Source organism: Saccostrea echinata, unplaced genomic scaffold, assembly GCF_033153115.1.
Source record: "Saccostrea echinata isolate AGI-Se365-2 ecotype Australia unplaced genomic scaffold, CSIRO_AGI_Sech_v1 ptg000060l, whole genome shotgun sequence".
Lineage (NCBI taxonomy): Eukaryota > Metazoa > Mollusca > Bivalvia > Ostreida > Ostreidae > Saccostrea > Saccostrea echinata.
Genome location: NW_026889809.1, coordinates 4,933,133 through 4,960,562, shown reverse-complemented (window position 1 = coordinate 4,960,562; position 27,430 = coordinate 4,933,133). Strand labels below are relative to the sequence as shown.

The window sequence follows — 27,430 nt, the reverse complement described above, 5'->3', positions numbered from 1 at the left end:
GTTCATGTAGGTTAGAAATGTATCACATAATTTAAATTTCTCTATTTGAACAATTTTCTAAATTTTATTCTTCTTGTTGAATTTTCAAGGCTTGTTTTTTTTTTTTTTAGAGTACTTGTATGTTTTTCAATAGGTTCGTTTATAATATACTTATCTGCTTATAAGTCCCTGTTGTACTATTGCCTGTATCATATTTATGTATTTTAAAGATATCAAAATATTGCACTATCAAATTAAACACTGGAGGTACTGTCATTATTTTAAAGTAAATGTGTAGCCTATCATTTTCTCATCTGGAGGTCTGGTACAATCACTAGATTTAGCTACGTAGCTTGAATTACCTACATAGCTTTATTTACCTACCTGAATTAGCTTTATTTAGCTAATAAATCAAGCTTATTTCTTAAATTAGCATTTTTCCGAGAAAGTGCAGAAAATTGCACTTTGATGCAGTGATATTTTTCAACTTTGAACTCATCTGAAAACAATTCATGAAAAAATCACTTTTGGAGATGTGTCTTTTTCTGCGCAATTGCAATCTAAGTTCTGAAGTTTTGGGGCTATATACAACAGTTAATTTGTGACCTAACAGTTACTTCTTGAGTGATATAACAAAGAAAACAGTTTTGGTTAACATGAGCACAATGTGAAGTAATCATACTTACTGTATGTGTACATAAATTGGCGTATTCAAAATTTAGTGCAACCACTGGGTATTGAGTGATTGGCGTAATCATGAATTAGCGCTACACACGTCCTCGTCATATATTGTATTCATCAATGATTTTTAACAGTATTCGTGAATTAGCACATCGTTGTCCACGCCAAAGCCACTAAAATATGAAGCCCGCTTTTTTAAGTACACATACAGTATCCATGCCTCATCGCACACAAGGTGGTGTACAGTTGCTTAAACAATGGAAATACATCTTTTCCTTAAAAGTGTTCAAACGCAGCAATGTTAAAACTATCTCTGCTTTAAATTGCTTTTTAAATAATACCTAGAATAAATATTAGTAGACATTTACTTGCGATTTTTTGTCTTATTAAAGTAAAAAGCAAAATTGTGAAAAATTGCCTTGAAATAGCTAAATAAAGCTACCTGAGGTAGATAAATAAAGCTACGGTAGGTAATTTTAGCTACGTAGCTAAATGTACTGATTGTACTCGACCTGATCTGGTGTAATTTTATTGGGCACAGTTTTTCCTTTATTAATAGAGAATAAGCAAACAATAGAAATGATGGAGTCTGAAGAGGAGGAGAGTGAATCATCTGATTTGGAAGAGATCGAAAATGCATTGTATTCCCAAATTCATTACAATTCTTATGTTGAAAACTATAATGTCAGTAAAAACAGTCAAACTGGGGATTCCAACAGCTCAGCACACATCAGTGCACATTATGATATTGATGTCAAAAGCACAAACAGTACTTGTACTTATAAACCAAGTGAAAGTTTATCCATGGTATCATTATCACATATTAAGGACAAAGAATCTTATTTTTTGTGTAAATCGCAAGATAGCGCTATAGGAATGGAGAGTTTTATGAGTGTGAATTCAACAGAGACTTCAGTGGTTATTGAAACAGATTCAGATGATTGTAACAAAGAAGAAAATTCTAAAGTGACAGAGGTATTGTATAAAGACAAACGGAGTAAACTCTCTAGTGGTAAGGAATCTGTGATTGAGATTGACTCGGACAGCGAGCAAGAGATTGACTTAGACAGGAAGACCAATGTTATACTGCTGTCAGACAGTGAAGAAGATTATGATGATGATATGTGTAATGATTCCTTGTACAGTGATGATATGCTGTTAGATGAGGAGCTCTCAGACATGGAAGGACTCCATGTTAATGTTGATGAAGAGCACCAACCCAAACTTTCCTCTGCATATGACTTTGGTATAGAGTTCTTATATATTCTTAAACAAAAAAATTATGTAAGAAGTAGAAAAATTGCTAATAGAGTGTAGCTTGGTTTTTTTTTTATAATATACTTTTCAGAGCACCATCGGAAAAGTTGGTTCATAATTGATGCTGATAAATATGGTACTGTGCCACAACATGCAAAGAGCCGTTACTATGGAAATAAGTTTGACAAGTGCCACAATTGTAAAGAGCATGGACATATGGCAAATTCATGTCTTAAACCAAGTGTAAGGAGGTTTTTATTAAGTTATCTGATTGTGTTACATGTATTTCCATAGTAACAGATATAATATACAATTAATTACCCCTTATGAGGTCAACATGGTGAAATAAGGACCCGAGACCTGGCCCGCGTAGCGGCCGAGGTCAGGTCAGGTCAGTGAGTGGGCCAGGTCGAGGGTCCTTATTTAACCATGTTGAACTCATAAGGGGTAATCAGTTGTTTTATTATACCGATATAAGTTAAGAAAATTTTTGTAGGCTTAATTACTAAAATAACCAATTGTGTATTAGACCTACAAACTGTTATTATCAGTGTTTCATCAGGATCGGGATTCGCTTGTTAAGTTGTTTACTTTTCGCCTGCAAGTCTTGTAAGTTTTTGCACCGCCAATTTTTTATCAGTGACCTGCATTTTTATAAATTCACAAATACCATTTCCGAGTACAATGACAATCTGGTGCAGACTTTTACTGTACAAAAGAGCCAAGTTTTTATTCGTTGAATTTGACATTGTAACGAAAGTTTCAATGAAAACAATAAATTTTATGACGCATCTAAAGGACAATCGTATACCATATCATAAAAAGACTATACATATTTTTATAACGGCATTTTTTGTAACGAACAGTCATTACTGTATGCATTAAATTTTAAATTTGAATGGAATTTAGATTAACAGGTCATTTTTAGCGGTCATTACCGGGTCATTATACCCCACGTGCAATGATTTCTAGGTCATTATTGCTGTAAATGGTACTTTTTGTAGTCATTATTGAGGTTAAAAGCCTTCTAACTAGCCAATCAAATTTGAGTATTCTTAATAGAGGTATAATAGTAACACATAAATGTACACATTCATTGAAACATGGTTGCTATACTAGGTAACTCATTAGTATCAAGCTGGAAAATAGTAACAGCAAGAATTGTGGTATATTGACTATTGACACAACGTCTACAATTTTCTTTGACAGATGAGTCAGAGATATGGCTTCTCTGATTTATGTGATGATTTGAATGAAGTTCTATCTCTTGCAGAAGTTGGAGATCTGTATACTGTGTGGTTTTATTGGACATTTCCACAAACACTGTGAACAAAGGGCATGCTATAGATGTTACTGCCCAGGTCACCTGGCCAGAGACTGCCAGGAACGAACCGTCCCAAAGGGGAATCCATGCTTCCGGTGTGGCAGAAATGGCCACAGCCAGAGGGTAAGAGTGTATACATGGACACCACTGAGAATTAAAATATGTAAACTAGATTTTTGTATTTTAACATTAAAACATGAAAAAAAAAATAATGTAAGAAAGATAGCAATGCCCTTAATTGCTTTCTGTTTTCTAGAATTTTTTTTCATATTTATTATTTTTGTTTTTTTTTAGAGAATACTTACATTTTTTTATTTGCCTTTTTCAGACCTGTCCAGATCAATGGCGACAGTATCATTTAACTGTAAGTAGATCTGAAAAATGATTTATTTTATTGATGAAATTCATTATTTTGTGAAATCATTGGTAACTTTTATAGTGGTATAATTTTTAAGTACTTTAAATTCAGACATCTTCACAATGTAAGTCCTTTGTTTTCTTTTACTGACTGGTAAATTTTCTTGGACATCAATACATTGTAGCTGATGCATATCTTTTTATACTAATGAAAACCAGCCCTCCTCTGTAATTACTTTCTTCAACAGCTATTGAATAAAGACAATTTTTTCATGATTTTTTATCACAAAGGCAAGGTCATTTTCTATATTCAAATTTTCAAGTTTAAACATTTGCATATTTATTGCAGACAAATATTGACAGTCCACAGAAAGGTCGAAATAAGAAAAATCCCAGGAAATACTGCTACAATTGTGCTGAAGAAGGCCATTTTGGATATGTAAGATTTTGATTAAAGTAATGATGGACAAAAAAAACATGAATTCTATTTTGAGCAGTTATTTTGAGAAATTATAATATGTATATCAACTGCATGAATCTAGTTAACATAAGACTAAGTGTTCCTTGGAAAGAGAAAACTATGTTAATACAAAAAGATTTTGTTGTAGGATTGTGAGGAACAGAGGATGGATAGGTACTCAGTGTGCAGCTATCCCTTTGTACAAAGATATGACTTCTCAACTAAAAGAAAATCCACAAAGAGAAAAGCTAATAAAGGTTAATGGAATCCCTCCTTAACACATAAATTACTACTGAAAAATGTAATCATACAGCACATACAAGTATTGTAGGACTCGCAATACAGTTTTGTTCATTTTTTTTAAAAAGCTAAGTTCATTTGTAAAACAATGCATCCTGACAGAGGAAAGCCCATAAATATATTTTAGACTCTACTTGTGATTATATTTGTTCTTTTTACAGGTAATGAGGAGTCATCTGAGAAAAAGGCAAAGAGAACCAAAATGGAAAAATCAGGTATAGTTTTTAATGTAGAACCCGTACGACATCATTGTTAAGTGAACAAATGCAAGACTTCTCAGCTAATGAAAATACACAACTGTGTATGTGAATGACATGCAACTAGTTTGAAGGAATGCAAAGTCGCTAAGAAATCTTCATTTGACTATTTTAGTAAAATATCTTGATGATATGACATCTGAGTCATAGATCTATTAAAGATTGTGTTCAATGTTTGTAATATCTATTATGAAATAATGTGTTTCCATTTTCATAATTGTCAATTATATACATAAATTTTTAATGGTTCGTGAATAAAATATTATTTCAGTAAAATAATTTCTTAAATAAAATATATATTTTTTGATAAAATATTCACAATGTAAATCGTAACACCAAAACATTAAATCCTGTGTAAGTGCAAAAAGGTCAACATGAGTAGTATTGATGAAATTAACATATCTCTCATTAGTTTGTGGGGAAAGGTATATATTTTAAACACTTTTCGTAATCATTTGGGTATGCTCTTCAGTATATTAAAGATTGAAAACAGTGTAACAAAGACTTTTGGTAAATTATTATAAACTTAAGGTTGTACATTGACTAAAATGTCCTTTGAAAAATATTGAGCGCATTTGTCTATATTTGTTGAAATGTGGATTTAATCTTTTATGCCAATTGAAGAAAAATGAATTTAATTTTGAAAAAAATATTTCTAACTATTGTTCAGTTAATAAAGTCTATAAACAAAGGTGTTTGAAGAAGTATTTATGTGATTTTCTATATTCTCCTTATGACCATGTACCCCTAAAAATGGCTGAAAGTTATTGTTACAGTGTAAAATTACCATTCTAAATTGCAACAGCACACTACATTTAATTAAAAGGAAATGTGCGATGTATTCTTAATTGATTAATAACCTAGTGCTAATTACTCATTTTGAAAAGTTTAAAAATCCTGTGACAAAGACTTTTCCAACATAGGTTCTACCTTAAAGACTTCAAGCCATCAGTGTAAGCCTAAATCCTTTTCTATCTATATCAAGTACTTGTACATGTATATATGTGTTTTACATAATGTAGAAAATGTGTTTTGCAGTTTTAAAAGAAGACGATTCTTTTGAAGAAGGAAAGAAGAAGAAAAGTAAAAAGCTAAAAAGAATTTATGAAAGGTTGGAAACGGAGAGATTAGAGCATAAAGGAAAAAAGAAAAAGTCTGTTAAACTGAAGAAACAAACACGTGGGTCAGAGGGAGGAGAATGCTTAAAACTAATGGATGACAAGAGGAGTGTGAAGGAAAATATCGAGACTCAAACATTTAATCCTAAAAAATCCAAAGACAAGAAAAGTAAAAAATTAAAAAGAATTTATGATAGGATTAACACAGAAAAGCAAAAAAAGAATGATGATAAAAAGAGATTGAAAGGGAAAGAGGGACCTGAGAATTGTAATTCAAATTGGCAGAGGATGAAAAATTCCATAAAAGGTTCAACTAAAAGTGATGTTAGGAATAATCGGCCCAGAAATAGAAAGAATTCCTCAGGTTTCAATGGCATTCCTATTAATGCTTCCAATGGCTTCAAAACAAAATTGAATGTCATTAAACAGTAGATGCTTTTTTTTGTTTTGTTTTATAAATTATTCAGATTAACAATTTGAATGTTTAAAAAAATCACACAGAATCGTAAGAGTTGATGCAAATAAATGAACTTTATTATTTTATTTATTATATGAAACAAAAAGTTAGAGTGTATGGTTACTGTTTTAGTTGTAATGTTTGTCATTCAGAGAAATAGATCTTTATAAATGATCTTCATGCAGGACACATGTAACTCTTCTTTAATATCGTTAGATAGGACCATTACCAACATTTCTGTCACAAAAAATAATCTGGTCATTGTGAAGAAATCTTTACAAAAGTATGTTTATCTTTTTTTAATTGTTACCTTGCTATTTTTAAGAAGTAAAGAAGTATATGATATATTTAATTTTTGTTCTTCATTTGGGGATTGTAAACTTCCTGTTTGTGACATGTTTCTATAGCAAGTAATTCTGGGGACAGTTTTACTGTAGCAATGAATTTTGAGATTTTATTGGTTTTGGGTGGTATATTTAAAACTGCAAATCTCGGTTAAAAATCAAATACTAGTATTCATGAAGCAGTTATTATACAAATACATGTATAGCCCTTTTATGAAGTCATTCCATAGATATATCAACTTCACAGAAAAGCACATCAACTGAACATGAAGTGTAAAGTTGATATGCTTTTCTATGAAGTCTACAATCCATAGATATACACATCTTAACTTCACAGAAAAAAATATTGACTGGTAAGTCGATATGCTTTTCTGTGAAGATGTACATGTATATATGGATTGACTTAATCAAAAGGGCTACATTTGTTATATTATTTTCTTTGGAATGAAAAAAAAAAAGAGAGAAACGAATTCATTTTTAGATTTTGTGAGTTTTAAAGACCTGCTATTATAAACACATTTTTGGATTTTCCCTAAGTTATTTTTAGTAACTCAAGTCATCGTAATATATATTTTTGCAGGTTACACAGTAAAACACAAGACACACACTTGATGCAGTGTTTCAATGCAGCTGATCATCCATAGCTAATAAGTATTTGAACCTGAAAAAATTCCTCAGACATTAAACATCTGAGTTCTGATGTTACTTTACTTGCTGAATGTTTTTTTTTTCAAATTGTATTCATCAGCTGATGAAAAAAAAGTCGGTGTTAAATTTTTGCCACATTTATTGGCTGGTTTAACAGCTAGTGAAGGTTTTTCATTTATGGGAAGTGGAAACTTAATTTAGCATCTAAAAATTTATTTTCTTTTTTTTTTGTAGCATATTGCTGGTCATTATTTTGGAAATGTATGATTATGGAAACCATTTTTCCCATTGTTGATTGATTGCTTGACAATGAGTATAATCAGATAATTCAACTGACAATAATTTTGCAAGAGTACATGTATCTAATATATAATTTGATTTTTTTTTAATAATTTATAAATCTGCATGTGCATGTACTTCCAACGTGTTCTGATATACACCTTTTCATCATATTAATATCATGTCATCAGTGGATGCCTTACGGCACGTCGATTTACCCAAATGGACCCAAATGGAACCCAAATTGACCCAAATGGACACAAATGGAAACACAAATGGACCCAAATGGAAATCAAACGAACCCAAATGGAAACCAAATGGAATATTAAATATATATCATTATGTTATCAAGTTGTTACTTATTTAAACTGATGAAAAATAATGAACTTACAAATGGAGAATATTAATTATTCATTTCTAATATTGTATTTTAAAATACGAATTAATTTTCTATAGTATTCTATTCATCGGCAAAATTTTTGGTTATTGGGGGGGGGGGGGGGGGAGTGCGCCTCTCTCGTGCCCCTCCCCCCCCCCCCCCGGTTGCTACGGCCATGAAATCTATAAACTTTAATATGAAATACTTCCATTTTGTATTCAATGATATGCAAAAGTTATTTCAAATAGAAAAAAAAAATAATTCCTATTTTAAAATACAATATTAGAAATGAATAATTAATATTTTCCATTTGCAAGTTTATTATTTTCATCATTTTGAATAAGTAACAACTTGAGAATACGATAATATATATTCAATATTCCATTTGGGTCCATTTGATTTCCATTTGGGTCCATTTGTGTTTCCATTTGGGTTCCATTTTGTCCATTTGGGTTCCATTTGGGTAAATCGACGCACCCGATGCCTTATTTGAATTCCTTGTTTAGCTCCCATGTCAATTACAAAATCAACAGACACCTTTTTCTCTAATAAAACTAAAATGATAATAACGTGAGGACAAACTTATCAAAGAAACACGAGTCTTAAAATAATTAAAACATTGCTTTGTTAGCCTCTATTCTGGTGATTCTTCGCAACTTCTTTTGACAAATTCTTTTTAATGTCGGGTTTGGTGTTCTGAAAATACAGCAGGTGCTCTTTCCGGTTTGTCGCCATTGACTCGGAAAATAAACAGAACAGGGAGAGTTTATAAAGGTAAATAAGCTTAAAGTGATTCAATTTTGATATTGCAAGCAAAGAATAAAATAACGCAAAAGAGAAGTAACAGCTATGTGTGTGTTAACAGAACATCTGTGAGGTCAAAGCAGGTGATGCATCGTTACGCACGCTTCAGATTCATGTACATCGCTAACTAATATTTACTTTTCATATTTTACATTTACTCCTCTAGATTCATACGATGAATAGTTTAAAAAAGGGACAGTCACTTAAAAATTCTGTATGTCAATAGGAATAGTGAAAATTTTAATGGTCGACTTTCAGTAAGCTGCCATTAAAGTGACTGTCATGTTGTGTATGAATATTCTAACTTATAACATATTTCCTTATAAATTGCTACAACACAGACAACAATGAGTCACAGGGCAATAGACAGACAGGCATCCAAGATGACCACAGCCAGTACCCCTGGGAGTGGGGAATCCAAGGAGAAGAAAGGTGTAGCCAGGTACATCTGTAATTTATAACAATTTCAACAGTAATATGTTGACGGTGCAACCTTTTGGGCAAGCGCAGATACCTATTCAGTTTTAATTTAGATCTGTCACTTCAATCTGCACGTGACATTTGGTATGTCTAGACTCTGACGTCACATGACATCGTATGTAAGTTGCATTACCAAATCGAAGCCTGAACAATGCTAATTTTAAATAAAAAAAACTTTTAATCTGCTATTTATCTGCAACATTCTTTAAATCAAGGTGAGTTTATTTCTTGTTGAAGTTTTTTGTTGCCACAAGAATGTAGTTTGCGGCGAGATGCAATAAGCGTTGCATTGTGGGACCAGAGGTTACTGTGGAAAAAAATTCGTTTGGATGAATGTAATACATTGGACTTAAGCACTTAACATTCCAATAGTTGAATACACTTTTACATAATTAAGATTTAAGATATAGATAAATGCCAAGAATGGTGTTTATAGCAAGCGCAGTGAGTGGCGCGAAGCGCCACTCGTCACTGCAAGCTCTGAAAGCAATGCCTGGGTGAAGAGAAAATTCGGACTGTGCACACAATTTCATTTTGGTAACTGGCATGTAATAATCCCTTTCATGAGTACTGTTGAGTAAAATTAATTATCTTAATTAACACCTGATAAGGAAATTATTAATGACAGTTACTCACTTCTTCATATCTTCATTAATTAAAACTCTGAAATGCCTGAGGATTATTTACCAATAGTCCATATATATCAAAAGAATTTACATGTCAATTTAATCTCCATCAAGGAGATAAAGTGTGGAAATTTGTTTATCAAAGGAACCAAAAGAGATAGGGAAAAAAAACTGAAGGCAAAGCAGAATATTATACATGTACTGAATCTTATATCTTTTCTAGATATGCAATTAGATTTTTCCTTTTGCTTTGCAGAAAGATTCGCAGCAGTGTAGCAAGTTTCTTTGGAATTGAAGATGATGAGGAAAAGTCTAAACTCCATCAGGAAAGGTGGAGGAACAGGAGACTTCATTACTACAAGAAACAGGTCAAACCAGAGGAGCTGGAAAAGAGAGACCTTGGGCTGAAAGATGATCTGGATGCCTCCACTATCAAATACATCCATGATCCTTACAGAATGCCAGGATCAAGAAGGACAACTCCTCTGTCTAGTACCAGTACTTATGCCCGAGTTAACAGACCATCAAAGAGACTCAGGAAGGAATCGGTAGCTAAGATGACTGTTAAAGGCATAATGACGGTCACTGTAAGTATGAAGATTGTCTTAAAGGTTATCTTTATTTTGAAAACTGTTCATTTATTTGGCATTGATAAAAAAATTCAAAAGTTTATTAAGTTTTAGTCATATAATTATGAACACATTGATAATTGAACAGACCACAATCAGATATCAGTGGCCTTTATATTCAACAGTGAGTGAGGGATATGAAAACACTTTTGTCTTTTCGGATTTTTTTGACCAGGGATGAGGAATAAGCTAGACTTTGTATTGTACAGTGTGTGAGGCATATATGAAAACACTTTTATCTTTCTGGTTTCAGGGAATGAGGAACAAGCTCAGGAAGAAGCCACAACAGAGAAGTTTTGGACCAGGAAGTTACACAGGGGAATTCCCAGACGATCTGTCAGCTAGCATTAACTATCATGTAAGCATTAACCATTAAAAAAAAGAGCTTATCAGCTTGCAACCCAGAGATTGTGGACTTTTCATACTGTCAAATTTGGTCATTCCTGTGGTAAATTTGAAAAAAATGTCAGGGCTGGTAAGTTTATCTACAAGGTTTGAACAGAGCTATTTTAGAAATATGGATAAAATAAGAAGACATAATTAGATTTTCTCATCAACAATTCTTAGAAAATAACATAAAGAAACACTTACTAGCATTTATTTTGAAGACAGACTGATTATTTTAAGAATTTTTTTTTGGATAGCAACAACATGAGGATGCATTCAGTTTGGTGGATGATGTTTTCTATGATGAACCTATTGCTCCACCAGAGAAACCATTCCAGAAAATGTCTAGCATCGGTGAAGAGGGAGAATATGAACTGTAAGTCGCAGGAAATTTGTGTGATCAGCAATGATTGCAAAACAATTATGAATATATGCAGAAAGTATAGAAGAAAATAACATGAATAATTTTTCCTTTTCTGCAAATTTATTCCACTAAAAATCTACATCATTATGATACTGGGCCTGTATTTTGCCAGACCTCGTGGTGGATGGGGCAAGAGAAGAACTGGTCCCAAGGCAAAGCCCTCAGGATACGAGGATGGGGAGTTTGGACTGAGTCGAATGGAGCCAGAGGTCGTGAACTCTATCACAGCCAATGACAAGAGGGAGGTGGGAATGGGATTTGTGGGCCGACTCTTCAACAGGAGTTACAGAAGTGAAAGAATGAACTCATACGTTAAGACTCAGATTGACAGTATAGATGACCACAGGTAATAACACTCACCAGTAATTTACTGGTAAAATGAAAAAAATGTCTTATTTTGGACAACTTTAATTATTGTAGAATTTGTCTGATATTTGTGATACATTGGTAAAGATTTTTCCTCCTTCATCTTTGGATTACAAGCCATTTCACCTACTGTATGATATTTTTACAGACCTTACATTATTGTAGATTTTATGTGATAATTGTGATGTGTGTTCTTTTCATAACAAGCCATATTTCACCTACTGGATGATATTTGTATAGATCTCATGTTATTATAGATTTTGTGTAATATTTTTGATGTGTGATCTTTTAAATACAAGCTCTATTTCACCTACTGGATGATATTTGTACAGACCTTGTGTTATTGTAGATTTTGCATGATATTTATGATGTGTGATCTATTAATTACAGACCTTATTTCACTTACTGGGTGACATTTGTACAGACCTTGATATTCATTGTATCTGTGGCTGTCTATGGAATTGCTCCAATTGGAGTTTCAGAGACAGAGACCAAGAAAATTGTAAGTAAAAAAAATATTTGATCAAAAAAGGAGCTTTAAGTATCAATAATTTTAGTTTATCTAACTTAAAAAATATTTTAAAGAGTATTTTTTTGAAAGGAAAGTCAAGTGCTTTGTTTAGTTTCTGATAGAGGAGAAGAGAGAGGCAATTTATGAACAACTGAAGAAAAATGTCATCATCTGTATTTTGTCTAGGTTCTCAAACCAAACCTTGCTTTTGAAACAGTGAGATATGTTGAAAAAGACAACCTGTGGATTGGACCAAAACAGGTTTGTTCAAGTATATTTCTATTCACTCTGCTTTTATACATATTTCACACTAATATTTATTGAGATGGTACAATTGTGTATCATATGTATTGTTTTCCTGAAGGCCGACTTAATACATCTCGGAGCTAAGTATTCACCCTGTATGAGACATGACGACAATATCTGGGCTGGAATCTATAAGGATCGCGCTGAGGAGAAGGAATCAGCATGCTGTATCCGTGATGATGGGTCTGGATGTGTACAGTCTGTCAAATCCAAGTGTAGTGTAAGCTATTTACCTTATATGGTAGTAATTCTTGGTAGTTCGTTTTAATTCATATTTATTACCCTTAAATGCAAGAACATTACTTTACCTATACATGTTTTGGTTTTTCTTATTTGAATAATATACTGAATTATTTTAGCAATAGCTGATAGAGTTGATGATAGGTCTTGCTCTTGAAATGTTATGTTAAAAGATTATCTCCCTTTTAATATGCCAGCTGGATAATGCACCAGTATAATGAGTAAAGACTCTTATTTTAACACTCATTACATTTTCAGACTGTTCTCTCAACCTTTCACAAGTACAATGCTTCAATGGCTACCACAAACAATGGATTCACTGCAGGCTCAGTGTGTGGACAAGATCCAAAGTATGTAAAGTTGTCTGTAACCATAGATCTAAATCATGTGTACATTATATGTACATAGATATAAATCATGTGTACATTATATGTACATAGATATAAATCATGTGTACATTATATGTAACCATAGATATAAATCATGTATACATTACATGTACATAGATATAAATCGTGTACATTATATGTACATTGATATAAATCATGTGTACATTATATGTACATAGATATAAATCATGTGTACATTATATGTACATTGAAATTATGAACATTGCATAAAATTTTGTGATGTTTAAATTCAAAGTTTCATTCAACTTAAAACATCAAGATACGTTGTACTTTAATAGATAACCATATCTACTTCATTATTTTATTTACATATCAGTAGGTACTAGTATAATATATGAATTGTAGATACTGCAATAAACCAGCTTCTGTGGCGCCTTTTGAGTGGGACAAAGCAGACATCACAAAGTGGCCAGTAAGTACCATAAAGACAACCATACCAAGAAATACTGTATCTGAAAACTTATTCCAATAGAGTGATGGTCATCATATAAATCATTTTGTTAATTACAGTACTGTGAAGATACAGGAAAACCAGTGTCCAATGTGTCCTCCAAAATTGACCGACATATGAGTTGTGACATCACAGGTCGACCTTGTTGCCATGGTATCCAAGGAGAGTGTATGATTACCACTCGAGAGCACTGTAACTTTATAGAGGGCTATTATCACGAGGACAAATACCTGTGTTCACAGGTAAACCATCTTAATATTTTAATCCAAGAGCCTTTAATAAAGTGCCTCAAAGTGGTCTTCTATGCAATGAAATATTTTCTCACATTGATGTTGTTTTCAGATTAGTGTGGCTGTTTCCAAATCTACTTTTGCATGTTCATGGTATACCCAGTATAGCATTGAGTGTTTTATTTATAGGTTAACTGCTTAGGACAGATTTGTGGAATGATGGATTTTGCTGATGAAAATAAACCAGATCAGTTCTATCGCTTATGGACATCTCTGTTTTTGCATGGAGGGTATGTTCATTTATTTATAAACTATCTGATTTAGATATGTACTCTTGGCTCAAGTTTAGTGTGTCACTATAAATTACACAAAAATAACCAATTACAAGAAATATCAGACATAAAATGGCCAATCACAGTTTTTATAACATTTATAATGGCCAATCACAGTATTAATTTTATAACATTTATATTGGCCAATCACAGTATTTACAATGTATAACATTTATAATGGCCAATCACAGTATTTATAACATTTATAATGGCTGATCGAAGGATTGATTCTGATATTTTTTTTTACAGCAGCATGGCTATATTCCTCATAAAGCTAATCAATTAAGGGTAATACTAATTAAGGAGAATAACTGTGTTAGAAAAACTAACATGTAGAATTGATAATAGGATATAATCTCATTTTTTTTTTTTACAGGTTGTTTCACCTGGTGATCACTATAGGTTTCCAGTTCCTGGTTATGCGGGACATTGAGAAACTGACTGGCTGTATTAGACTGGCTATTATTTATCTGGGAAGTGGTGTAGCAGGGAATTTAGCCAGCTCCATTTTCCTACCATATCACGTAGAGGTAACTCAGCCACATTCTTACTTTTCATTGTTTAACTAGTATTTTATTTTTAATTCATTATTAATAATCCACTGAATGTTTTTCTTGTTAGCATTGTTAGAAAAGATTTTGGAAATAATTACCAGCCAGTTTGTATAATGTAAGAGTTTCACCTGTAGTATATTCTTTGACCTTGCCTTGTATTAGGTGGGTCCTGCAGGCTGTCAGTTCGGAATCCTCGCCTGTCTACTTGTGGAGGTTCTACAGAGTATTCAGATGTTAAAAACACCATGTCTGGCTGTTCTAAAAATAGGCGGTTTCATCATCTTTCTCTTCATCCTGGGTCTGCTGCCCTGGATTGACAACTGGGCCCATGTCTGCGGTTTCCTGTTTGGATTCCTGTTAGCCTTTTCTCTGTTACCGTACGTGTCGTTTGGAGAATTCGACCGTCGACGGAAAATTATTGGGATTATTCTTTCCCTGGGAGGGGCCATTTTCTTGTTTATTATACTGGTGGTTTTATTTTATGTCTTACCCTTGTATGACTGTCCTGGGTGTCAATACTTTAACTGTATTCCACTCACAGGTGATTTTTGCAAAAATATGGAAGTCAACAATAATCGTGAGTCCACATACAGTGCATTTCTCTAATTTAATCTGTGATAAAAAGTTCATGAGGAGCTCTTTCTTTCTACTTCTAATAGTCCAAGGACCTACAGTACATTGTAAGGTTGTGTTATGTAATATTTGCAATAGATTATCTACTCAGTTGTTATGAAAGTTATTTTTGATTCAGATATTTTATTTCTTTGACTAAAGAAATGTACATTGAGTTATCTTTAAAGATATAGGAGAAACTCATATAGTATGCATAATATACATGAACAGTGTGAGATTTAAAAACTAGGATGTTTTTTAACTATTTTTTGATTAGTATTTATTTTATTTACTTGAGATAAACTTTTAACAAAGTATTTACTGTTTGTCTTTTTTTGTTAAAAAGTTTGAAGCTGTCAACAGTACACTTGTTCTCTTAGAGAGAAAATTTAATGTCTGAACAATAATATAAATGTGACAGGAGTATAAAACAACAGCTGTGACTGGTAAAGACAAACAACTTACAGGTGTCAGTCTATGCAATGATATGATTCTTCCTTATTTTTATCTAATTTGCATTAAAAAAGACAGTGACACAGTTTCTTTGATTTCATTCCAGTCTAATTAATGTAATGTCTTTGTACATTGACGTTTATTCTTTATCTCTCTGAGAAACACGTCTCTCATGGAGGTCAGCTACAAAAAAAAAAAAAAAAACCAATATTCAAAAAGATATTTGGGTAACTTGGTAAAGCTTGACAATTTTTAAACCCCTCTACAATAGTAAAATGAGATGGTGAAAAATTCGCCCATTAGATCTGTAAGTTAATACGTACTTATGGGTATTTGTATATAGTTTCATTGGATTGTGTGTAAACTACAATAAAACAAATGCTAGCTTTAGATTGTGTGTAAACTACAATAAAACAAATGCTAGCTTTAATTAGTAACTTACTCTGATGTCTTCTTTTGTGAATGATATACACAGCTTGACTTGATGTCGATAGTAATTGTATTAAAGGTGACTTTGTTTGTATTACTGTATTTGTTGGCACCGCTGTTGTAGTTAATAGTGCTGACGGAGACAGCGTAGAAGTTATAGTTGTCGTTGGTGCTGCTATTGTTGAAGTTAACAATGTTGATTTAGTTGTTGGTACGACTGTTGTTGACGTTAACAATGTTGATTTAGTTGTTGGCATGACTGTTGTTGACGTTAATAGTGTTGATTTAGTCGTTGTTGCTGTTGCTGAAGTTAGCAATTTTGATTTAGTTGTTGCTGTTGTTGAAGTTAAAAATGTTGATTTTGTTGTTGATGGCGCAGTTGTTGATGTTAGCAGTATTGAGTTAGAAGTTGGTCCAAATGTACTTCTTGGCACTGTCATTAACGTTGTTGATGTTAATGATGCAGATGTTGAAGATGTAGACTGTATTGTTGTTCTGTTGCTGAATTGAGGTGGTACAGTAGCGGCTGGTGTCACGACAGATAAGCTGTTGGTTACCATTTGTGTATGTTGCGTCTTGTTGTGGTTTACAGTTTGACCTGCGGGGATGATGTGCACCATAGTCACAGAGAATGCTATCTTACACGTTATTGTGACGGGTTTGTCTGGTACAATATAATACAGATGGACTTGGGAATGGAATCTACATAAATCATCGTCAGGGATAATTTCCAATCCTGCCAAAGTCAAAAAGAGCATCACTAAAGCTACATTATATCATCGTCAAGGATAATTTCCAACCCTTTCAAAGTCAAAAGGAGCATCATTAAATCTACATTTCATCACCGTCAGGGATAAAGTCAAAAAGAACATCATTATAAAGCTAATTATCATCGTCAGGGATAATTTCAAATCCTGCCAAAGTCGAAAAGAACATCATTAAAGCTACATTAAATCATCGTCAGGGATAAGTTCCAACCCTGCCAAAGTTAAAAAGAACATCACTATAAAGCTTATTATCATCGTCAGGGATAATTTCCAACCCTGCCAAAGTTAAAAAGAACATCACTAAAACTACATTATATCATCGCCAGGGATAATTTCCAACTCTGTCAAAGTCAAAAAGAGCATCACTAAAGCTACATTATATCATCGTCAGGGATAATTTCCAATCCTGTCAAAGTCAAAAAGAACATCATTAAAGCTACATTATATCATCGTCAGGGATAATTTCCAACCCTGTCAAAGTCAAAAAGAACATCGCTATAAAGTTACATTAGCTGCACATTTAAAGTACTGATTTACCTGGTTTTTAAATCTACATGACACAGATTTAAACCAAAATATTGAAATTTAAAAGTTTTAAATACTTTTTGAAGATTTGTTTCATAATATCCGATATTATTATAATATACTATTTTAAAGGTAATGTATTAGAACAGAAATACCAGACACGGCGCCATCTCCCTCCTTCAGCACCCTTTCTGTTGTTCCGTTTGATTCTGTCCAGACTATAGGTATTTTGGGTTTTCCAGTTACCCCTTCACAGTTGAAATAAATGAATCCACCGGTTCTAATGTGAAGTGCTGTATTATTGGGAACCACTCTGTCTTGTTTGTCTTTGATAGTCGGTTCTCCATTTAAAGCTACAAATTTGGATGTACCTCTATACAATATAAATAGTCTGTTGAAAAGGGGAAATATTATTTCATACTATGTACTTTTCTAGCTCTTGCTATGGGATTAATGGACAATTTCACTCAAATGTATTTTGAACGTAGTTTGAAATCTCTTGTACTCAGAATGGGTTCCATGTACATGTCATCATTTCGTAAGTTCTATGGTCGATACAATGACCTTGTCAGCAAATACAATTTATCATAACCATTGAGTCAAATGCTCAAATACAATCTAACATTAAGTCAAAAGCTGACTGACTTTTTTCATACTTATTGTTAGGCCATTATTTACACACTGAATTGTGACGGATTTTTCCGTTATTTCCCGATCATGACAAGGAGCACACGGCGGGTGTGACCGGTCGGCAGGGGATGCTCACTCCTCCATGGCACCTGATCCCACCTCTGATGTTTTGGAGGTCCGTGTTTGCTCTGCACCTATTTTGTAATGTTTAATGGACTTTTGAGCTTGAATACTGTTCGTTATCTCCATATATTTCATGTATCTGAGCCAAAGCTTATTAATGAATCAAAATGTGTTCGGTGTCTGATTTTTGTTAATACATGTATAATTGAATCAACTAATATAACCTTCAGAACTGTACACATTTTAACCAAACACCTTCCATCTTGGATAAAGAAGATTAGGTTCAACGGGAAGCGGATTAAAAAGAATTTTAAAAAATGTAATTTAAGGTCAAAATAATTTAAAATAGCAAGTCAAAAATTGCGATTTTAAATATAGAAGTTTAGAGCTCGCTTTCTCCTTCATTATGTTCATTCAGTAAAAACAATGAACATAAATAGGCGTTCATAAATATTGTAAATTCACATTTTTAATGACTGAATTTAAGGTTTGGAGTCACTTGATTTTACAATAATTTATACCAGTATTCCAATGTAGTACAGATTCAAATCGAAGCTCATCCTCGTCGGTTGTAATCGAGCCACGCAAAGCTTCAGTATTTTACCAAAGAATGGAGGATAAAGATCGCTTAAATATTTCCCAACAAGCTTCAAATTAATATACAAGTGTAATTCTATTATGCAGGCCAGATATTGTGAGATAGCGTGCAAAAGGGGCCTTTATTTATTGAACCAGAAAATATTGAAAATCTTGAGAGGAAAAATATCAATAATAACAAAGCCATGCAAGCTGAATGTTGAGTATTTCAAGTACCCTCATCTCCTGTTGGTTTAATTTTGTTGGAACATGACACTTTGATGTGAGATAAGAGAGAAAGAGATTATCATTTGTGATGTGCGAGACTACTTAAGTGAGCTTCATTGCCCAAGGGTCTCTTTTTAGAAGAGCAGTATACTTACTACAAATTCAATCAAACAATACTGATTTATTTATGAATATAGTGAACAGTACTCACACTTGACAATAAAATCGGCAGAACTAGAAAACTGAGTCAAATTTCCCGTGCTGTCCAATCCATTTAGTATACAGGTGTATCGGCCGCTATCCTCACATTTAATTTCCTTGAACTCAAGCTCCATATATGGATTTGCTGCTGTTAGACTTCCGGAATACATAACTCGATTCTGTAGATCAGTGATGTTGAATTCGTCGCTCCATTCGAACAAACCTCTTGTGCTATTTATAGGTCTGAACATGTTTGCTAGAGGACTTTGGTATTTTACGCCCTCGACCATTATTGATATCCATTTTGGGTCTATGATTACGTTTCCTGGGGATTCACACCTTAAACGAACTCCAGACTCGCCAATATAAGCTGACAGCTTGTTAATGGTAATGAGAATATCTACAACATTGTAATACAGGTTTATGGTATGTATGAGGTATGCTATGTATGAGGGCGCCGACTTAAATTAGTGTCTATATATGGGGTTTTTTTTATGAATTTTGTTATTTTTTCAGTTGTTTTGTTTACAAATATGCTGGGAGAGACATATTATGCATAATTGTAAATTACATATAGAGTTATAAAAAGAAAGATATGCAATCACCTTTATTTGGATTAAGAACACCGGTGTAATTACTTTGAATGATATGATCTGAAATAAAATAAAATCAGATTACAGTGTTTCCATGGCACACAATTCTTAGAATTCTTTTTTTAACCAAACTTAATGTAATCTTTGTGTACCTACACTGTACAAAGAAATCTTCAGATTCGTGGAATTCCAGGAACCTATCATTTTTATCCAATCCTCCATAATTACACGTGTATCTCCCACCGTCTTCAAACTTAGCCTCGTGAATATCCAGCTGTAGAAAAACGGTGCCTTCCAGGCTTCCATTAACGGACATCCTCTGCTGAAGGTCAGTCACATTGAACGCTTCTCCCCACTCAAACACGTGACCAGTCGGTGCTTTGACCATATTGACCATGGGCCTTTCATATGAGTGACCTTCTAACAGTAACGTTATCCATTCAGCTTTTACAATTTTTGTGCCTTGGGCTTCACATCGTATTGTTACATCATTATCTCCAATATAGGCGAATGGTTTATTCACGTTGATGAAAATATCTAAAAGAGAACGTTTTTTTTTTAATGCGATATGGTCGGTAAGTTTCTATATATATGTACAATGAATTTCCATGGAGAAAAAAAAATTGACAGACAAATGTATTTTCCCTTCGTTGCTTAAGTTATAGTGATTCCGAAAATAACCCATTTAAAGACATAGGGCCTAGCCTGATAATTAAACAGTTATAATCTTAGCATATGTTGTTATTATATGTCTCCCAACTAATGCGATACGCAAGACCACGTTCTGAGTACGATCAGTTTTTAAACCGAGGTAGGCTACCGAGGAATAAGTTGATCTTACAGGTTTTCAACTATCTCGTTTAAAGCAAGCGTATTGCAAATTTTATGGTCGTTATAATGACATTGTTTGCAAGCAACCTATGGTTGGGTCGTATTTTGACTTGTTTCCCAACAGTTGTTAAACTACAGTTTTTATACCCATTTGACTAAAATAAACTCCATTCACCTTATCAAAACAGAGGGCTCGCGATGGACGTGATGGAATGCTTACTCCTCCTAGGCACCTGATCTCACCTCAGTGTCTCCATAGGCCCTTCTTTTTGCTCTGTTTACGATTCGTTTCTTTACTGGATTTATGAGTTTGATAACTATTCGTTATCTTCACTTTTTCATTCTCATAGACTTAAGTCAAAATTCTTATCACCTTTAAGATACTTTTTTAACTCCGAAGGCATAAGCAAAGTTTACTTTGGCGACTTCGTAATCCCCTGGACAGCAATGAGTGATTTACCTATTCATCGAAACGGAAACTCATGAAAATATTCAAGGTTTTCTATAATTATTATTCAAGAAATCTTTGAAAAATTAATGTTTACGAAAATGTTCGAGTGATGTATGTCTTTGGACATACCTGTCGAAATAAATGATGGTTTTCTTGAAAATAGATTTTTTAACGATCCTGAACATACTCCTTTACTTACATCACATTGTCAAAATTACAGATTATTATGGACCATATATTAGCCTTTTAAAAGTCAAATTTAATTTTACATCTTATTTAAAGGTTACTTAAAGTAAGTCTCTGTACATGCATGTACTTACTTAAAGTGCTTTTTAAAATATTTGAAATGTAAATTCTTTTTTATAAATGTCGTAATCAGAAAGCATTCTTTAAGGCCTAATGACCATCTGTTCTAAATTCATAAAAAATGAATAAATAAAAATTCCCTATATTTATTCTCATCAAGAACGTGTTCAGTTAATTTTTTTTTAAAATTCTATCAATGAAATGTAAAATTGCAGAATTCGGATACTATATTAATGTTTTGTACTAGTTATCTACATAAGCATCTTTATCTATGTAGTATTTTGGACACTGTCCTTTTCTTACCTGTATACTGTGTTGCTGTTTTGTACTAATTATCTACATAAGCATCTTTATCTATGTAGTATTTTGGACACTGTACTTTTCTTACCTGTATACTGTGTTGCTGTTTTGTACTAGTTATCTACATAAGCATCTTTATCTATGTAGTATTTTGGACACTGTCCTTTTCTTACCTGTATACTGTGTTGCTGTTTTGTACTAATTATCTACATAAGCATCTTTATCTATGTAGTATTTTGGACACTGTACTTTTCTTACCTGTATACTGTGTTGCTGTTTTGTACTAGTTATCTACATAAGCATCTTATCTATGTAGTATTTTGGACACTGTCCTTTTCTTACCTGTATACTGTGTTGCTGTTTTGTACTAGTTCTCTACATAAGCATCTTTATCTATGTAGTATTTTGGACACTGTCCTTTTCTTACCTGTATACTGTGTTGCTGTTTTGTACTAGTTATCTACATAAGCATCTTTATCTATGTAGTATTTTGGACACTGTCTTTTATTAGTCCCCTACCGGTGAAACCGGAGGGGACTATAGGTTTCCTCTTAGTCTGTCCGTCCGTCTGTCTGTCTGTCTAGCTGTCCATCTGTCTGTCTGTCCCTCTGTCTATCTGTCAGTCTGTCCCACTTGGTTTTCCGCACTTTTTTTTCTAAGTGCTTGCAGATATTGAGCTGATTTTTGGTATGTGAGTGTATCTTGATGATTTACTGGTCTAGTTTGCATTTCGTTCCGCTTCAAAGATTTTTGACGGAATTACGACCTTTTCAATTTTTCAGGGTTTTCCGCAATTTTTTTCTAAACGCTTGCAGATATTGAGCTGATATTTGGCATGTGACTTTACCTTGATGAGTTATAGATCAAGTTTGCATTTCGTTCCTCTTCATTGATTTTTGACGGAATTATGGCATTTTCAAATTTTAACGGGAACCAGATTACACTTGCCGGTAGGGAATAGTATTGCTAATGCAATACTCTCAGAATGTTTGTTAGTCCCCTACCGGTGAAACCGGAGGGGACTATAGGTTTTCTCTGAGTCTGTCCGTCCGTCTGTCTGTCTGTCTGTCTGTCTAGCTGTCCCTCTGTCTGTCTGTCAGTCTGTCCCACTTGGTTTTCCGCACTTTTTTTCTTTATGCTTTTGAGAATTGATTTTAAACTTGCTGTGTACCTCTATAGTGATAAACTACAGATCAAGTTTGAATTTTATCACGTTTAACCAAAAGGTTCCAGAGTAATTCAGTTTTAAACATTCCTTTTTTTATAATAGTTCAAGATCGGGTTCGTGCTGCACTATATTAATGTTACAACACGAGGTTGTCAGGTTTAAAATTATTGATTTCAAACTTGCTAGGTAGCTTTATAGTGACAAACTATAGATCAAGTTTGAATTCTGTCATGTTTGACCAACAGGTGCTAGAGCAAATCAGTTTTAAGCATTCCTCTTTTTTTATAATCGGGTTTACAATCGGGTTCGTGCTGCACTAAAATGTTCTAAAAGCGAGGTTGTCGATTGTGACAGAAGACGGTAAAGTAATATTGTGCATTGTTTTCAGCAATTCCTACCAGCGAATACTTAAAAGCTAGCGCAGCGAGGGGCGCGAAGCGCCGCTCGTCACTGCGAGCTCTAACGACAACGCCTGGGCGAAGAGAAAATTCGGACTACTGCACATTCGTTCAATAGAATTTTTTTCCACAGTAATTCTGGACCCACAATGCATCGCTTGTTGTTCTCGCTGCTAACTTCGTTCGCACGGTAACAACAACTAAAAGTTCACAAAAAATAAACTCACCTTAATTTAATGGATATTGCAAACAGATAGTAGATTAAACGTTTTTTGTTAAAATTTTTGCACTTTTCAAACTTCGTTTATGGAAATGCAGCATGCAGCTAACATACGACGTCATGTGACGTCACGTGCGGTTTGAAGAGGCGGATCTTCAAATTAAGAGAACAGTGCGCTCGCTCCAACGGTCGCACCGTCAACATATTATACTTGGCGTAATAATATCAGATGCAATAAATACTGAATATTTTTCCCGATTTGAATTGTTTTTTTAATCCCTATTTATTTAATATGTTGACGGTGCGACCCTTAGGGCGAGCGCAGTTGTTTTAGTTTTAAGATCCGCCTCTTCACATACTTAAAACGGCACGAGACATTTGGAACGTCTAGACTGTGACGTCACATGACGTTGTATACATGTAAGCTGCATTTCACCATAAACGAAGTTTGAAAGGTGCAAAATTTTAACGAAAAACGTTTGATCTACTATATGTATTCAATATCCATTAAATTAAGGTGAGTTTATTTTTTGTAAATTTTTAGTTGTTGTTACCACGAGAACGAAGTTATCAGCGAGAACAACAAGCGTTGCATTGTGGGTCTCGAGGTAACTGCGGGAAAAATTACTTGGATCAATGTGCGAAGTCCGAATTTTCTCTTCGCCCAGGCGTTGTCGTTAGAGCTCGCATTGCGAGCGGTCCTTCGCGCCCCTCGCTGCGCTCGCTATTAGTTAAAGGCAGAGATTTAATGCCAGGTTAGGGAAAAGAATAACGTAAGCAATTGTCAATCATGTTATTCAAACCTTATGTGTTTTTAGTCAAAAACGTCTTTGTAAGACATATTTCATCCGAACATTTCATTCATTAACAATTAAACTGAAATGTCCACATTGGGGGGGGGGGAGGGGCGCAGTTATCATATACAGTGTCTTATAAAATGACATCCTAAAAAGAAAAGGGGATACCGGTAGGGGACATGTATTGCTTATGCAATACTCTCAGAATGCTTGTCTTCATAAGCATCTTTATCTATGAATTATTTTGGACACTGTCCTTTATTACCTGCATGTATACTGTCTTGCTGTTTTGTACTAGTTATCTACATAAGCATCTTTATCTATGTAGTATTTTGGACACTGTCCTTTTCTTACCTGTATACTGTGTTGCTGTTTTGTACTAATTATCTACATAAGCATCTTTATCTATGTAGTATTTTGGACACTGTCCTTTTCTTACCTGTATACCGTGTTGCTGTTTTGTACTAGTTATCTACATAAGCATCTTTATCTATGTAGTATTTTGGACACTGTCCTTTTCTAACCTGTATACTGTGTTGCTGTTTTGTACGAGTTATCTACATAAGCATCTTTATCTATGTAGTATTTTGGACACTGTCCTTTTCTTACTTGTACGTTTACATTAACTGACCTCCTGACCACGAAAACTCGCCCAATATTTTTTTCACGTTCAAGATAATGAAATTGCGAAACATGGCCACAGGACCATAAATTGAGAAAATAGTTAAGTCAGAATTTCAAAGTAGTAAAAAACTGAAATAATCTTGGAAATAAAACGGAATTTTAATCATGAGTTTAAATTTAAAATATACACCCATGCAACTTTTTAAACGTTTGTTAGTTAAAAAATGTGATCTTTAAAATCTAAATTTTAAGTTTGTTCATAGTTTATGGTCTACGGGCAGGATCAAATTGCATGCATTATATAATGGTCTAGACTTATTTCCGTGTAAACGATCACGTTTAGTGTTTTCGTTTCCTATCACCCGGAGCAATTTCCGACGTCAAAAGAATAAACGTCACCGTTCAAATTTTGGAGAAGAAATACACTTATTACCATATTAAAAATCCTTTATTCATCATGAAAAGTGAAATATTTTAACTATTTTGGCATGATTTAACATTAAAATACATAGAGGTTGTACATGTAAATGAATAAAAATTAATATATAATTTGAAAAAAAACTCTTTGTTTCTAGAGGGTTCATATGTCTTTTCTAATGACAAGTTGCACAATGTCACTTTTGCCGAATTACTCGGCCGGTCTTGTTTATTAGTTTCCCTTCTTCACACACTAAGAAAAACCGTATATATATATATATATATATATATATATATATATATATATATATATATATATATATATATATATATATATATATATATACGTTATCTGTGAATTACCTGAACATTTCAGACAGGGTCTATATACAAGGTCATCTTATTTTTTTTAATTTCGGTACTACATGTACATTCTAAGTGCACATTGCTTATTTCACAAGGATGAAAAATATATTGATCACTTCATTAAATCTGTATCAAAGCCTTAATTGGAACTCAGGGGAGGGGGTGGTGGTGAGTTGCCACACCTCTTCAACCTAATACAAAAATATAATCAAATATTCACATTGCTGATTACTTTTTCTCCCTCTCCCCTTCGTATCAATTGTCCCCTTACCTTGAAGATGATATTATCCTGTGATGACGTATAAATACGAACAAAGACTTTTTTGATTTTGAAAATGATAGATTTTCTGTAAACAGAAATGATTCAACATTAAACCTCATTTTTCCCCTTGTCTAGTTTATCAGAAATACCAAAAACACCCACATGTCTTGATTTGGTCAGAAAGCATATTTGGACAGCAGTGATCGTACCGTCTCTTATAGCGTACTTATACAATATTTAGTCATACATCATTTAAGTCTTGACTTTAACATTAAACAAATAGAGTCTTCAGTATTGGACATGTCACACGTTACCCTGACCAATATTTAAGGTGAACGTGTTGTATGACCCAATTATACAAATTTTCGCAAAGTTACTGATATTCTTATCAAAACTTGCAAATACTTTCTATATATAATGAGAAAACTGGTAACCTTCCCAAGGGAGTCAGAAGTTTTTGTACCAAGACAGTTCCTCAAAAGTTACTGGAATTCTAACATTAAACAAAAACTCTAAAGTAAATAGACTGTTCATAAAAAGATAAATGCAAAAGAGGGCATGATGAAACAGGACTATCTATTTTGACCTAAAATTGAACAGAAAGATAACCTAATGTCAGTGGACTTTCCTACCTTGACTTGTCCAGCTTCCCAGTACTGACCTTATGGTCAAGCAAGCAAGGATCCAAAACATAGTCCACGGAACATCTATCCTTATCGACACAAACTCTGAAATATAATGGGTTAAACCTTGTCGAAAGATTACACAAAGTGGGCCCATATTTTGTGATTGATGATGGGAAAAAAATGAGGGTTTGGAACTAGAGCCCAAGTGCGAGAAATGCTAGTTCTTATGGAAAAGACACGGAATTGCAACCGATTAATTCCTACTAAAGAAGTTTAAATGCTGACAACATAGGCACTTATCAATATAACACAATATGTGCTTTCTTATATATTTACTGCTAATAAAACAAATATGACGGTAGTTAAGTAATATTTTGTCTACTAACAAATTATTCTCAGAAAAACCTGAAGAGATACCATACTTTTTATGGCAAAAGACTCTTATGTATATTTACGATGTCTTGTATCAATCTGTAAATATATACGATTAAGGCTAGAAGAAGCAAAAATATCAAAATGTGAAGTAGATACTGTAAATAAATAAAGAAATGAATAAATAAACAAATCTAGAGGAAAAGGTATAATGAGTTGCAATAACTTATTTCCAATTCATTTGTTTACTTAGTGCATAAAAAATGAACATAACGAACACTTATCATTTTCATAAGTCCTAATAAACAGTACAAATTGAGAACATAGCAATCGCAGACCCCTGAAATTGTCAGGTGGGATAAGGTGCCATAGAGGAATAAGCAGCCCCCTGTCGACGGGTCAAACTTGCCATGAATTCATTTTTTGACTGGGTAAACGGATAAATCCCGAGACAGTTCAGTATGGAAATATTGCCTAACAATTTGTATTAAAACGTTAATCAATATTCGACCTAAGGACAGAATGTATTTGCAAACAAGATTATTCTGTCTGCCATAAAATTGCG

At 33.5% G+C, this 27,430-nt stretch overlaps 3 protein-coding genes across 3 annotated transcripts; 2 read left to right on the top strand and 1 right to left on the bottom strand.

Annotated features, from left to right (window-relative positions):
* Nucleotides 1-1,224: 1,224 nt before the first annotated feature.
* Nucleotides 1,225-6,520, top strand: LOC133174874 (zinc finger CCHC domain-containing protein 7-like). The gene is made up of 8 exons (XM_061309981.1): nucleotides 1,225-1,906; nucleotides 2,009-2,160; nucleotides 3,191-3,364; nucleotides 3,570-3,605; nucleotides 3,948-4,037; nucleotides 4,207-4,315; nucleotides 4,520-4,573; nucleotides 5,654-6,520. The coding sequence occupies exons 1-8, from the start codon at nucleotides 1,240-1,242 to the stop codon at nucleotides 6,163-6,165; spliced, it is 1,794 nt and encodes a 597-aa protein (XP_061165965.1). The 5' UTR covers nucleotides 1,225-1,239; the 3' UTR covers nucleotides 6,166-6,520.
* Nucleotides 6,521-8,982: 2,462 nt separating this feature from the next.
* LOC133174981 (inactive rhomboid protein 1-like) lies at nucleotides 8,983-15,468 on the top strand. The gene is made up of 14 exons (XM_061310072.1): nucleotides 8,983-9,086; nucleotides 10,007-10,337; nucleotides 10,633-10,737; nucleotides 11,024-11,142; nucleotides 11,303-11,536; nucleotides 11,947-12,058; nucleotides 12,254-12,328; nucleotides 12,432-12,593; nucleotides 12,872-12,963; nucleotides 13,369-13,435; nucleotides 13,534-13,716; nucleotides 13,894-13,994; nucleotides 14,413-14,566; nucleotides 14,753-15,468. The coding sequence occupies exons 1-14, from the start codon at nucleotides 8,992-8,994 to the stop codon at nucleotides 15,194-15,196; spliced, it is 2,274 nt and encodes a 757-aa protein (XP_061166056.1). The 5' UTR covers nucleotides 8,983-8,991; the 3' UTR covers nucleotides 15,197-15,468.
* Nucleotides 15,469-15,794: 326 nt separating this feature from the next.
* Nucleotides 15,795-26,607, bottom strand: LOC133174963 (uncharacterized). The gene is made up of 7 exons (XM_061310055.1): nucleotides 26,500-26,607; nucleotides 19,884-20,264; nucleotides 19,740-19,787; nucleotides 19,145-19,534; nucleotides 17,532-17,729; nucleotides 16,098-16,820; nucleotides 15,795-15,838 (listed from the first exon to the last, which is right to left on the bottom strand). Exons 1-7 carry the CDS (start codon nucleotides 26,558-26,560, stop codon nucleotides 15,795-15,797), a joined length of 1,845 nt encoding a protein of 614 aa, XP_061166039.1. The 5' UTR covers nucleotides 26,561-26,607.
* Nucleotides 26,608-27,430: the final 823 nt, after the last annotated feature.

Coding starts and splice junctions, on each gene's coding strand:
- LOC133174874 (XM_061309981.1), top strand. CDS start 1,240: ATGATGGAGTCTGAAGAGGAGGAGAGTGAATCATCTGATTTGGAAGAG. Junction 4,316..4,519: donor AAAGAGAAAAGCTAATAAAG/GTTAATGGAATC, acceptor TTCTTTTTACAG/GTAATGAGGAGTCATCTGAG. Junction 4,574..5,653: donor AACCAAAATGGAAAAATCAG/GTATAGTTTTTA, acceptor TGTGTTTTGCAG/TTTTAAAAGAAGACGATTCT.
- LOC133174981 (XM_061310072.1), top strand. CDS start 8,992: ATGAGTCACAGGGCAATAGACAGACAGGCATCCAAGATGACCACAGCC. Junction 9,087..10,006: donor GAGAAGAAAGGTGTAGCCAG/GTACATCTGTAA, acceptor TTTGCTTTGCAG/AAAGATTCGCAGCAGTGTAG. Junction 10,738..11,023: donor CAGCTAGCATTAACTATCAT/GTAAGCATTAAC, acceptor TTTTTTGGATAG/CAACAACATGAGGATGCATT.
- LOC133174963 (XM_061310055.1), bottom strand. CDS start 26,560: ATGTTTTGGATCCTTGCTTGCTTGACCATAAGGTCAGTACTGGGAAGC. Junction 20,265..26,499: donor GGGAAGCTGGACAAGTCAAG/GTAGGAAAGTCC, acceptor GTTCTCTTTTAG/ATATTTTCATCAACGTGAAT. Junction 19,535..19,739: donor TGTTCTTAATCCAAATAAAG/GTGATTGCATAT, acceptor ACAATGTTGTAG/ATATTCTCATTACCATTAAC.